Source organism: Solenopsis invicta, chromosome 3 (assembly GCF_016802725.1).
Source record: "Solenopsis invicta isolate M01_SB chromosome 3, UNIL_Sinv_3.0, whole genome shotgun sequence".
Classification (NCBI taxonomy): domain Eukaryota; kingdom Metazoa; phylum Arthropoda; class Insecta; order Hymenoptera; family Formicidae; genus Solenopsis; species Solenopsis invicta.
In genome coordinates this window covers 19,927,863-19,941,298 of record NC_052666.1, presented here as the reverse complement: position 1 = coordinate 19,941,298, position 13,436 = coordinate 19,927,863, and the positions used below count along the sequence as shown (strand labels likewise).

The 13,436-nt window shown below is 35.4% G+C and overlaps 2 protein-coding genes and 1 long non-coding RNA gene across 6 annotated transcripts in view; 2 read left to right on the top strand and 1 right to left on the bottom strand.

Annotated features, from left to right (window-relative positions):
* Positions 1 to 13,436, bottom strand: part of LOC105193153 — a 340,949-nt gene that overhangs the window by 277,325 nt on the left and 50,188 nt on the right. The gene's annotated exons all lie outside the window — the stretch shown is intronic.
* LOC105193155 (mitochondrial pyruvate carrier 4) lies at positions 947 to 5,371 on the top strand. Its single transcript, XM_011157506.3, has 4 exons — positions 947 to 1,269; positions 3,657 to 3,697; positions 4,587 to 4,783; positions 5,113 to 5,371. The coding sequence occupies exons 1-4, from the start codon at positions 1,185 to 1,187 to the stop codon at positions 5,174 to 5,176; spliced, it is 387 nt and encodes a 128-aa protein (XP_011155808.1). The 5' UTR covers positions 947 to 1,184; the 3' UTR covers positions 5,177 to 5,371.
* LOC105193156 (synapse-associated protein of 47 kDa) overlaps positions 8,111 to 13,436 on the top strand; it is a 70,430-nt gene continuing 65,104 nt past the window's right edge. For 3 of the 4 annotated variants that reach the window (XM_011157508.3, XM_011157507.3, XM_026137383.2), the window contains exons 1-2: positions 8,112 to 8,478; positions 12,694 to 12,897. In XM_011157508.3, coding sequence (XP_011155810.1) covers positions 8,330 to 8,478; positions 12,694 to 12,897 — 353 coding nt within the window. In that variant the 5' untranslated portion in view covers positions 8,112 to 8,329. Of the gene's footprint in view, positions 8,479 to 12,693; positions 12,898 to 13,436 lie in introns of all 4 variants that reach the window. The other variant, XM_026137382.2, reaches the window with a different exon arrangement.

Here is a 13,436-nt window from a genome sequence, read left to right as displayed (position 1 = left end):
TACGGAATAAACGCACCTATTTTATTAATAGAAAATTTAATCTGAATGATTTAATTTAAGTGTAAGAAAGATGAAGACTTGGCAAGCATCCGAGTTAGGACTCTCGGCCAATGTCAGCAAACACACTTCTGTAAGGTCGTTTAGTGAAATACTTTTATATAACAGTTAAATACATGTATATGTACAGATTATACATATACAATGAAATTTAGCCATTCATTTAAAAAAGTCATTTATGTTTTAAAAATTCTTCTGCATACTTTTCTTGTTCTACATTTTTAACGCGATTTTATTTAATATTTATTATCTATGAAATTAGCAATTATAGAAAAAGTCTTTTCATCGAAATAAATCAATTATATGATGAAAATCTACAATGTACGATGTGAAGTATATACTTTCTATCTTATCATTTCCTATCTTTTTAATAACTTTCTATCTTATCGTAACATTTTAACTTATAATCTAAATTTTAAATTAAACATGAATAAAATATTTAATATTTAAAAATTTTAATTTAATCGTAAAAACTTTTTTCAATTTAAAATTTACAGAAATTTTATTTGTTTCGTGATAATAAAATTTATAAGATTTTACAATTCCTACAATTAAAAATTTTTTATTTTAGACTTTTAAATTTGAGCTTATTTGGCCACATATATTATCATGAAAACTACATTTACATTTCAAAATTTTAAAGGAACTTAGGAAAAAATAAAAGTATATAATTTCTTCCAAATTTGTAGTTCTTAATAAAAGTTTGTGTATGCACAAGTTTTCCATCGATCCGTTATCTATATTTACACGTGAGGTCAGCCATCTCCGTGTCCCACCCCCGTCATTTTCAGAGTAGCGTCGCGTTGCGGCCGCGATAGCTAGAAAATATTTCAAGTCTGGCGCGTGTACTCGCGTCCATCTTCGACGCAGTCTCACTACTCCGATTACTCCCGTCCATGTGACCCGCAAGGACTAGCAAGAATGTCGGCGAGCGGCGAGAAGGTCGAGGGGAGCAACTAACTGTCTGTCGCGACCAATCCGCACACTTGGCATTTCTCGGTCGCGGCGCGCGGATGCCGTGATCGTCTGTCCGCTGCCAGTTGCCGCTATTCCGCTATCGCGTTCGAATTTCGATTATACACCGAGTCATTTATCGAATCCACAACCGCCCCCTCCGAACACTGATCATGTCGGTAATCTACAAGAACTCGATGAGCGCCATCGGCAAATTCGTACCAGAGAAGCTGCAGCCTCTGTGGAAACATCCAGCTGGTTAGTAAAGCGGTCGATCGCGTCAGGCAGGTGGCACGTGCCCATAAGCGTGCGTGTGTGCGTGACAGGCTGAGAGAGATGCGTCGGATGTGACATAGTTTTCTAGATAAATGATACTTTTTTTTTCTGAGCTTGGTGATTTAAATCATTTGTTTTGCATCGGATTTTTCGTTCTGAATCATGCGGTATTTTCAAGTTTTATTTATTTATTTATGTGTACATTAAGTTTTATTTATTTAAATACTTATACATTAACTGTAAGTAATTTTTGGTATTTTTAATATTAATAATAATAATTAACTGCAGGTTAATTTTTATCAAGTTTCGTCATTGATGCTTCATTGATTACGCAGTCATGATAAATTAGTACAATGCGGAAATATTGTCTCTAATCACAATTCTATCTCATAGTTTATCAACTAGTGACGCAAGCATTTTTTCCGCATATTGATATCGTAAGACTTGATAACTTGCCAACGACGCCGAATAACAAACACTCTGCTCTTTATAATGCAGTCTCCTCGAGGTCGCATTCTTAAATTAGTCGACGTACTATTTGCATTCCGGATTAATGAATATATTGCTTGCTTCACTGTTCACGTCGCGACTTATTTTTCTTTTCTACTTTTTATTTTTCATATCATTCATTTACTAATCACAAAACTCATTTAATTAATAATATTTTTTATCTTGAGTTTTTACTGAAAAGTAATTTATGTTTACAACTTTAAACAAATTATTTTAAATTACAAATTTACGCGTATTTATTACTAGGCATGTTAATATTTAAAGCATGATAAGTAAAGATATCCGAAATCGTTCATAATAAAAAAAAAAAATTATGTTTATCAGTGGTTAAAGAAATAGTATTGAATTTATCTCGAATTTATCTCATCACGCGGAGACTCGCGTGACTGTAGTCCGATATCACGTTAACTTTTTTCTGGATTTATAAAATTAGCGCATCAATAATACGTAATCTTATAATTACTACTCATATCATCTACAATTAAATTGTACATTAAGAGGTTATATACACTAAAGAAAATTAGAATATACTTTGAGAACTTTTTTTCAAAAAATTAATTTTAATTATAAAATTATTCTATATATCTATATAAAAAGTGTATATTTTTATCTATGATTTCTCTAATTTTTATTATACAAAGTCTTAAAATTGGAAACATGGCACTTATAATATTCATCATGCGGAATAACAAAAATAAATAATTATATAAAAAATATCTGTGCAAAATTTAAGTTTGACCGGTTATTTGGTTTTTGAGATATATTAATTACTGTTTCTTAAAACATTATTTTGAGAGAAAAAAATGTTTTTAATGATTTAGGCAAAATTATCAATGACATAAATTTTTTTCATACTTACATTGAATCATTGATTCCAGAATCGATTATAATTCTCGAGTTTTTGTCTTTTTCTCTTCAATTTTTAAAATCCATTATGTATGTACATATGTAGCCCTTTAACACAAGACCATCCTATGTTTCTAGCTTTAAAACTGTATTTTAAAGCCGAATAATATTCGATGTAGTATAGTACAAAGCAGTACGTAACAAAATTTAGACAGAAAATTTTGAATCCGATAATCGCGAGAATATCAGTATTTATTTATTTTGCAACTTCTATCAGATTGTCCTATTTTCTACCAACATTCTTCACGTAGCTGCCAAGTCAGACAAGGCGGTTGCACCTTCACCGAATTGTAATGGATGGAAACGAGGCCGCATGACTTCGTGTCTGTGTCAAAGTTACTCTGACAAATTTGCTTAAGCTATCAGAGCGGAAGCTCGAATAAATGGAGCGAACAGAGTCAAGGGTATACGCGTACGGGAACGCATCAATTTAATCGTACTAGCGTTTGATTGCGGTGGAATTGAATCTTAAAGCTCGCTCTTCTTGCTTTTTTTTCTATTGCAAAAACTAATATATATATATATATGAACGCTTTTGCTGAAGTATCTTGTCACAAGTAACTTCTCACACAGATCTAAAAATAATTTTATTAGATTATCAAAATAATTATGTAGGACATTCAAACTAGTTGTTAAAATGTCAAAACTTTTTAGAACATTGCTGATCATGCTTTGATTGAGCGTCCTTCATAATTATTTTGATAATCCAACAAAATAATTTTCAGATCCGTATTCAATTAAAATTTTAAATATTGCAGCAAAACCGATTTTCCGTGCATGTCTTTCGACATTACGAATTTTCCATTCATGTTAATTGAACGTTCTGAAAAAATTGTGTGAAAGATAGTTGAACGAAAAACAAATTGAATGCAGATTTAGTAGAGACACGAAGCCTTGCCTCGCAATAAAGTATTCCTACGTAATTTATATTGATTGTAAACTGTCTTTTTTAGGTCCACAGACCATTTTCTTCTGGGCACCGGCCTTCAAATGGGTGAGTAATAATGTTTTCTATTCTTTCCATGTCAATATTGTTGACCCGTGTCGTGATTCTGATAGTGAGTCTGAAGCTAATCAAACAGTAAACGAATGGAAAAGATTCAATGCACTCAAACAGCGTTATATAAACGCAGTACATAGATTTCCATAATAAATATCTTCTAAATTAAAAACTCTTTCTTTTCAGCTTTAAAATACGATTTACTGTTACTTGCCTAGTTCCTTTTTTTATTCTTTTTCAAAAGTGTAAATAAAATATTGTATCATGTGATTGAATAATAGCTTTTGCATGTAAATATCCGATTTTATTTCAAGGCAATTCAACTTTATTGCTGCGTAATGCATGTTGGCAGAACAGATACGTTACAAGAATACTTCAAACGCGTGTTGATTCGTGCTGTAATCATTTGTTGCAATTTAATGGATATACGGCAAATAAACACATACATTTTATCTTTTTAAAAATATTTCTACGTTTGAAATCCGATTATCAAGCACTTTGCTGTAACGACATCTGACATTTTATATGTCGCACTATAAACGCGAAAGCGACATAAATATAAATAAATGATATAAATATAAATCTTGTGACATATATTACGAAAAGCGGAACGATTTATTTGATTATCGTTCCGCTATTTATATCTAGACAGTGATTTTACAACGGAAATATTTTTTTATTTACGTATATATGTCTACAAAAAATAAATAAATAAATAAAAGTAAGAAAAGTATGTTCAAAGTTCAAGCGAACGTGCCGCGTAATAATGAGATTCGTCGATTTTTTTTCAAGGTGTACACAAATATACGAGCGCGGGTACGTGACGTAGAACAGAAAGATAAGGCTGATCATAAATGGTACATTATTTTTTCTACTTCTTTAGGGTCTCGTACTCGCTGGCCTTGGTGACTTGCAAAGGCCAGCGAACAAAATCTCCATCAGCCAATCTGGTGCCTTGGGCATCACGGGATTGATCTGGACCAGGTATTCCTTAGCCATCACCCCGAAAAATTGGAACCTCTTTAGCGTGAACCTTTTCGTCGCGTTTACGGCCTTATATCAAATATCGAGAGCCATCAGGTAATTATATCGATACATATCGTCGTATCATAAGATCGATCGTAAGATCATAACATATTTTTGTTTCTGCATCTTACAAATATTATTTCCTTATTGCGCTATTGTATTTTTATTTTTCTGTAATGTAGAAACGAGCTTACGGTTATAAGAATTTTGTTTATGCAGAATTCTTTTAACGCTGTCGCAAGAATTGAGCGAGTTTGTCAGCATTTTATCCTGTTTTGCTCACAGCTGTTTGCATAATTTATACCGTTGATATCGCGAATCTGCTTCTAGCTACTTTCTCTCGCTGAGAGTTTTAATTTTATTTTAATTAATAATTGTTTCAGGTATCAACGCCAGCAAGCAGCTTTGGAGACAACAAAAGCGATCTCGTCAGATGCAGCTCACTGACGATAATTATACATAGATATAGATATACATTCCTAGGAAACAAAGAAAAATATTTAATTCTTCGCTATTTCGTGTACGAAATGTTTATGTTATCATTCAAGGACGAGAAGTCTAGTGACTTTTAACGTATTCGATCAATGTCTTAATGACAATGAGAAAATTAGATCGATAATATACATATGTATTAAGTTTTCAGAGTGTTTATTGTTGAGAAAAACTAGGAAAATTTGGAATTTTCAGGAAATTAATTTTATATCCTTCAAAATGAGGAATTTTTATTGATATTCAGACAAGAACTTTTAAAATTTTATTTTTAAATTCTATCTCTCTTTTTTCTCTTATTTCTTTTTAATACTTTGTCTAATTTAATTTCAAAACTTAAGCAGCTTTTTTTATTGTGTGATTAAAGAACATTAAAAGATATAAATAAAATAAATATATTTCAAAGCTGCATTAAAAAATTGTTAAATCGTAAATTAAATTATCTGAAAAATTGTTTAATCGTAAATTAATTACCTGAAATTGTGATTAAAGTTCCTGAAAAATCCAGCAATTCTGAGGAAATTTTACAAAATTTTTACAAAATTTGCATAAACACTCTGTAAGTTACATTATATCTAGCTCACTCTTTAAATGTGAATTAGTGAAATCTTACCGATTTGCAGTGCTATACTTATAACTGTGGTCATCAATGATTAAGATTTCGATTAAGGTCAGTAAGACCATAATCATTATAACTAAAAAACAGTGCATCTATCATTGATACATGCAAGTATAACACTGAAATCAAACTGTCATTCAGTAAATGTTATACTAATTCCGATTTGGAGAGCAAACTTTCAAAATATTGTACAATTATGTTCGATTTATCCGCGATCGGATTGCCAGCAAGTATTCTTTAATTCAACTAATATCGCCTATTGAACCATAAAAATCCGATTTACATTTGACGATTTTCCAAATGTCTTCGTAACATCTATTATTAGATGTACTCCGTATAGGATTGATCGAAAGGAGCTTAACGAATTTTACGTAAGGTCGAATGACTTCCTTGGTGCCAAACTGTGATATGTGATGACGCATGACGTAACATAATTCAGTTCGGATGCTGTGCGACAAAACGATGCGCGGACTTGATGCATCGTTCATCGATAACACGATTGTACTATTGTATTTCTACCTCGAGACGTAACGATACCTCACGGTGCGTCAGCATGACATATCGACGTTGAACGGCGAGGAGCGGACGAGCAAATAAAATGTTATATGTGTCAATATCGTAACATTTTAATTAATATTGTTGTATAACTGCCTCGCTCCGAAAATAAAACTGCAGATATTTTTCATGTCAACCTGCGTTGTGTAATTAATGTAACGATTGACCGCACTCGAGACGCGAGATCCAGCGTGACATACTTAATTGCCGGGAGGTAAAAACATTTGACATTCGATTGTGCAGGTGTTACGGAGATAATGGTAAGTTATCGCAGAGTAAAACAGCATTTACCTGTGACTTTTAAGGCGTGAGACCCAACGTCGCGCTTCAATAACGGAAATAATATACGTCAACGTCTCGCCGAATGCTGAGCACACAAACTCGTGTTATTTCACGTCGCCGATCGGAGGATCAAAGAAAGACATCTCGTATGATTAATGGCTTTTATCACGCGTCTGTAACGATGTCGACATGTCATTACTCGACAGGCATGTTACAGGGATCAAGAGAGAATTACAAAAAGAAATTTACGAGATTTTAATTTTTATTACGTTTACAAATTTGTATATTCGTATTATTGAATTCTGTTTTTGATTATTAAATTTTATTAATTTTTGCATTAATTAAGTGTATCGTGAAATTCGAGCTACCGTAAGCCAGACAATAAAGATTTATTACTCATCGTATTAAAATGAAAATATATCTGCTTTTATTGATAATCTTGCTATTGCTCAAATATATGTTATTTTATCCGCGTTTTTTTTTTTATTTGAAAGATATTCACAGAAGATATTGCGAAATTGCATCGAAAGTCGTTGTTATTTATTAACATCTTCACAGTGTAACTCCCCAAAGGGGATTTAATTTTCAACTTGAACACCTCATAACAAATTCAATTTAAATTTCCTTAGAACATGAACTTTGAGCCCAGATTACGTTTTTTCGAAGTACATCACAAATCATGACTAAAATACGTCGCGTCGTAAGGAAAGGCAACTTATTTTCTTATACACGTGTATTCTAAAAAAAAGCAAGCTACTCTTAATATATTATTCATAAGAGTAAAAGTAAGATACATCCACCAATATTGTGTCCTATTTATAGCTAAACTTCTCGCACAATTTATCTTTCTTTCTTTCTCTGTCCAACGTGAAAAGAAGAAAAAAAAGGGAAGTTGAACCGCGTGAAAAGTTGAATTAAAAAGGACAGGCCTGCAGACGCTACGTATTTCCATTATTACTCAGGGAAAATACACGAAAAGAACACACGACGATTGCAATAAACGCGTAATACGACAGATCGCCGCATGACTTCCGCAATCAATCTCCGGCGTTAGATCGACAGATTTTCGAATCTATGAGAATTTTGTCAACGTCACTCCATGCGACGGACTCTCGTATCAATTCTGCCGCCTTTCTCGCGTTAATCCGCCGTTTCCGGACCAACAGGTCCATCGTGAAATTACAATCGATCATCTAGAGCATCCATTATCCGGAGAAACGTCTCGCGCATCATCTCATCGCGCCATCGCCCATCGTAAAACGCGATTTCTGCGTGCGCGGCGGCACGAGGAGAATCGGGCGGCGCGCGTCGCGACGCGCGTCGCGACGCGCGCGCGCGGCGCGTGCAATCGATGGTCGGCGCCGTTTCAAGCGTCGGCCGCGCAAGGCCGGCCGGCGTTGACGTCGCGACGGATGCGCGACGCGAGTTGCCGCGTGCACGTGCCGCTTACGCAGTTCGTGGCTGCGCTGTCGCGAGGACGGACGAGCTGCTCTTGTATCTGTCGTCACTCCGGTTCCGCGAGGGCTTCGGTTGCGCCCGATTTCGGCGAGTACGTAAGCGTGAAACGTCGTCGTTCGGTCGAAGGAAGTGAGAGAGAAAGAGAGAGAGACAGGGAGGAGCAGACGTTAGCCGAGCTCGTCGACGTACGTCGCAAGATGTTTTCCGGTCTGACGAATCAGGTGTCCAATTGGATGGGCAAGAAGCCCGAGAACGGCGGCGACGAGGCGACACCCGACATGCCCAAACCCGCCTCCCCGGACGTCGAGATCCCCGGCGGGGATCTCGAGAAAAAGAACAATACCAGGTACGTCAGAGCTTGTCTTGCCATAACCTGCAACCTGCAACCTGGGGCGGTAGCAGTGGCCAGGTAGAAGGAAGGGGAACGGGTCGTCTGCTGGCTCCCCCGCGACAACTCATCGCCGCCGCCGCCGCCGATATTTTCGCGGATGCCGCCGCTTTGTTACGCCTTGTTACACCGCCGCTACTATTCGCCGCGATATCATGCGTGCGCGCCGCGACGGCTGCGAATTGCGTCGTGAACTGTCAGTTAAAGCCAAATCGATCCTCCTCCCGCGACTCCGCTCTCTGCGTGGACGCGGATTCCTCTTCGCGGTTCTCCCCTCCCCGCGCGTCGCTTCGTCGGCGATGAAAAACTACGGTCGCACGAAACCCGCGCGAGTCCGGCGATGCTTCGGTATCCGGATGTTGAAGGTGCCGCCGGATCCTCCTGGTTCGAATTCGTCTCCCAAATGTGATCGGAAGGATCGTTACCGCACGTATATGCTTCATCGAATTAACGAGCTATGGAAGTCGCGATCGCAGGCACAACTCGCCACTGTGCAATTGCTTCCTTATTTCTTTTTTGCTCCAGAGAGAACGCGTGCCGCGTTCATAATCTGCTCGCATAAGAATGCGAATTTCATGATTAGATCAATAACGCCCCCAACTTACGTAAACCTAGCGCGACGCGACGATATTCGCGACGTCGCGGATTTTTACGATTGTCGAAATCTCGCCGACCCACGCTCGCATCCGCTTCCTCCTCGACCGCATTTTCCACGCCTCCATAACGCTCCTTGTCTCGTCCCCTCCCTCTCTCCCTTTTCCGAGGTTTGCTTTGAATTTAAGTATACTTAATTTTATTTTAAGTAAGAATAATAAGGAAAGAATGAGTCTAATGCCTGAACGATTCCCTCCCTCTTTTGCTTACTCGTACACTGATTTAAATTCTATTTTTGTAATTGTCGGCTTAACATCAGATTTATCACATATGTTATTTAGAATGTCATTTAGAAAAATATATTAAAATTAATAACAATATGTTAAAATTGAAAATATAATTTGTAAACAATGCATATAATTAAAAAATATTATATTTTTTTTAAATATACACGAATATATTTTATTAGACTTTCTAGCGTAATTTGTTTTGAATACCTCTCAATTTCTTCAGCAATATCACGATTTTGTGCAATTTTAATTTTCTCTCTCACATTTTAACATTAATTTTTTCCAAAGTTTTATTATTTAAAATTTATAATATTCGTTTTTAAAATATAGTTCTAGGAAGACTAAATTATTTCATCCATGTCTCTGCCTCTGGATCGATGCTGGATTGTTCTATCGCGAGTATTTGTCGGCGATAAATATTTGTCATTGACAAATAGAACGTGAACTATAGAGAATCAATGTTTTGGGACATTTAAACTCTCGGCGACGATGTTTGCATCTTTGACGCCGACAATCATCTCACACGGGTCAGATGTTCGTCTGTTCGCTCGATAAAAAAATCATAATCACACACTTTACGTTCCTCGTGCGATGCACGTTGCTGATAGTAACATGTTATCTACAATAGTTCTGACGTGTCATAATGGCAGACATCTCTATAACTACATGATTATAATGCGAGGTGACATCGATGTGATGAGTTTTTATACAATTAACGCGCGCGCGCGTGTGTGTGTATTTTATTACGCAACTTCATGCAAAAATTCATTTAAAAACGCCCTGAATAGGTTAACCTACTGCTGGGTTGTTACTGATACATTTAATTTCGAAATATAAGTTGTAGCATATTCTTACGCGAGACTCTTTCCTTTTATTTATACAAAGTCGGATTAATTACACATTTTCTCACGCTTAATTCAATTCCTCTAATCATTCTATATATGATATAATAAAGTATAGTCATAAAAAATTAGTTGATAAAATATTTTATATTTTACTCTGAAGCATATTGACATAAAATATGGAGAAATTATCTGAAAATATTCATTTTCTTGTACGAACACTTTTAAATTTATTATTTAAATAATATATTTCATGCTCACCAGGCGTAATTCATAACGCCTGGTGTGTCACATTTAAACCATCATCCTTTAATGCTTCTATTGCGAATTACGTTTTATTTACTGGTATTTTATTTATAACTTAAAAATAATAAAACGAATATAAATTTTTATTTTTATTAGAAAATTTTATTTATTTCAACCTCTTATTGATTAGTTTTCAAAGTACACGTACACACATCCTCACGCGCGTTATTTTTGCTGTCACGCAATCTGAAAATATATAAATCTCGATAGAACTTTGTAATAAAATGTTCTCTCTTCCGCTTTCTCGTGTCCATTTTTAATGCGGATTACTTACTGCAGAGTGCAATTCTCAATTAATCCGTGAATAGTGTGCTCCGTGTGATCGCACGCTTCCTTACGATAAAATGAAAATAAATTTTCTTACGAACCGTTCCCACGATTTCACAGCGATATCGCTCTGGACTGTGCTCGCCGCGAAAACTGTACGTTTTTTCTACGAAATCATGCGTATGCAATGACACGGCGCGCGTTAAATGTCACAGCACATAACGTCCACTATCGCGCACGAAATCAATCCTCCGTGCCGCGACGCTCCATCGATTTGACGGATGCACAGTCGTACAGAATTCACGAAATGGGAAAATCGGTGTGTGTGCGTGCACTTCATTTGCATTAACGCAGCTCGCTCATATGTGACAAATTCGCGCTGCCTCCCAATAAAAATTTAATTTTTTTCGGAATTAAATATTTACTGCAATATGATTATGTTTCCACACGCATTGCGTGCATATGTTTTGTAAATTTTACAAGATATGCATATCACTGAGGTATTTTTAAAAATAGAATATAACATTTTCTGTACATTTGATTCCTTTTATCAATTTTCCATTGGCATAAAACTTATTGAGAAATTAAATAGAATTTACAGAGAAATATATTTTATTATATAAAAAGATATAACGTATAAAATAGAATGTTTCATGAAGTATTCGTTCTTGACATTTTATTTCAGTGCATTTATATAAAAAATAAATAAATTGATTTTGAAAAAAAACATAATTCCACATTTGAAAAAAATAATTTGCGTTTTTTTTTTTCTAAAATGCAATTGAGTATTTTCCTTGAAAAAACATTTATTAATTTAATTAATTCGTAGAAGAGGTAAAATTACTGAAAATGAATATATTACTAGACAATTTTATATTTTATGTCAACGACAGAATTAAATTTAAAAACTTCATTAAAATTTTGTTTGTAATTGATCTTTCTGTGACTGTATCTTATTCTCTTTGTGTACAGTATTAGAGGAATTGAATTACATGTAAAGAAAAGATTGTATTCAATTTAACTCTTTATAAATAGTTTCCTGAAGTCCATATATCTTCTGAGAATACGCTGACATAGGAAAAGTGGAATATTATCGTCCTTTTGTATATGCAAATTGAGTTGTACGGCCCTTGCAAACTAGTGTCTAATGCATTTCGAAATTCTCGTTGACTTTATCTATTTTACCGAAATTCATAACTCGAACGCAATTAATACCAATGGGAATTTTATCTCTGCAAGTCCTTTGACTGATAATTAGTCGCTTTCCTACAATGCCGCATATAAATCAGGGTTTTCACGTCTCTCTGGCGAGACATTAAATTTCGGTCGAGTGAGGAAGTTTTTAAACGAGGTATACTTTTACGCTCGAATTTGAGCAAGTGATTAAAAAGGTCGCGTTTGTAATGCTGACCAAGCCCACGCTTTCTCGTGTAATCCGATTTCTCTACACTAATCTAATTAATCGATCGGTTGTGCGTTGCGGTTTATCGTACCACGCGGCGCCATATCCGTTTTTCATTCTATCAAGAGAGTGTTTTATAACATATACAAACAGAAAATCGTATTGCAATTGAGTTCCGTTTACTCAGAATGTTTCTGTTGTTTTCATTGCCGCAAAGAACCATGCTGCTATGCATTGCGCATTGCTGCAGTCGATTAATTTGACGTTCGCTATTAAAACGAACGATTATCTCATATTCCATTACCTTCAATCCGCAACTTCAAGGTTTCAATTTTCCATTTAGATATATTGCACAGAATATTTCACTGAAGTCGTAGAACTCTCCTTTCTCCTTTTTATTTAGGATTTCCATTTTCAATTCACATTCTTCCGCAAGGACCAGATTCAAAATACATGCTTTTTTATCTTGCAGTCCGAAAGGCAATAAATTGGAGATGTTCGCCGGAGTAAAGAATCAAATGTCCGGCTGGTTGAGCGGAGGTATACCCGGGTTAAGTCGTGGCGCCGGGGCTGCCGAGGGTGAAGCCCCGCCGCCGGGCGAGACAGAAGAAAGTCAGCCTCAAGAAAGCGAGGCTCCTGTCGGCAGCGAGCAAATTAAGGATGACGATGCGAGCAGGTGAGTGTATTTGTCTTATTTACTTTTTATTACGGCCGTTGCGTATGAAATGTCACTTTTATATCAACGATATCATCCTGACTGAGTAATTCTCGAGGAAATAAAATATGTGTAAATGAAAATGTTCAATCTACGTCTCTCAGAGTGTGAAATTGATCTTTTTTTTCCGAATAAACGTAGGAAATTTTTGTACGTGGAGAAACTCTTAAAAATCAATGTCATAAGTTTTTAACTTTATACCTATATTATATATGCTATCTAAATTAAATTTTATGTTACATTAATTATTATAATGTTATAAATATGAATTTTTTTATTTTCTACGTTTTTACAAATTTTCTGTAACCCGACGAAATGTAAAAAAAAAAAAAACTTTCTATATAAGAGTTATGTCACTTTAGCGCGATTCGAAACATTTATCGCTTAACTCATCTTAAAAGACGTTCACTTTATAAAAGCGTTCTATAAAATTGAAACTTTTTCAAACTGAATTCAATATTTCACATGCAACGACTAAACGCTGTTACCGTTCGCGAGCA

Excerpts from the sequence above, each read along its gene's own strand:
- LOC105193155 (XM_011157506.3), top strand. The coding sequence starts at position 1,185 with ATGTCGGTAATCTACAAGAACTCGATGAGCGCCATCGGCAAATTCGTA. Across the intron at positions 1,270-3,656 it reads TCTGTGGAAACATCCAGCTG|GTCCACAGACCATTTTCTTC; the intron begins GTTAGTAAAGCG and ends TGTCTTTTTTAG. Across the intron at positions 4,784-5,112 it reads CAAATATCGAGAGCCATCAG|GTATCAACGCCAGCAAGCAG; the intron begins GTAATTATATCG and ends TAATTGTTTCAG.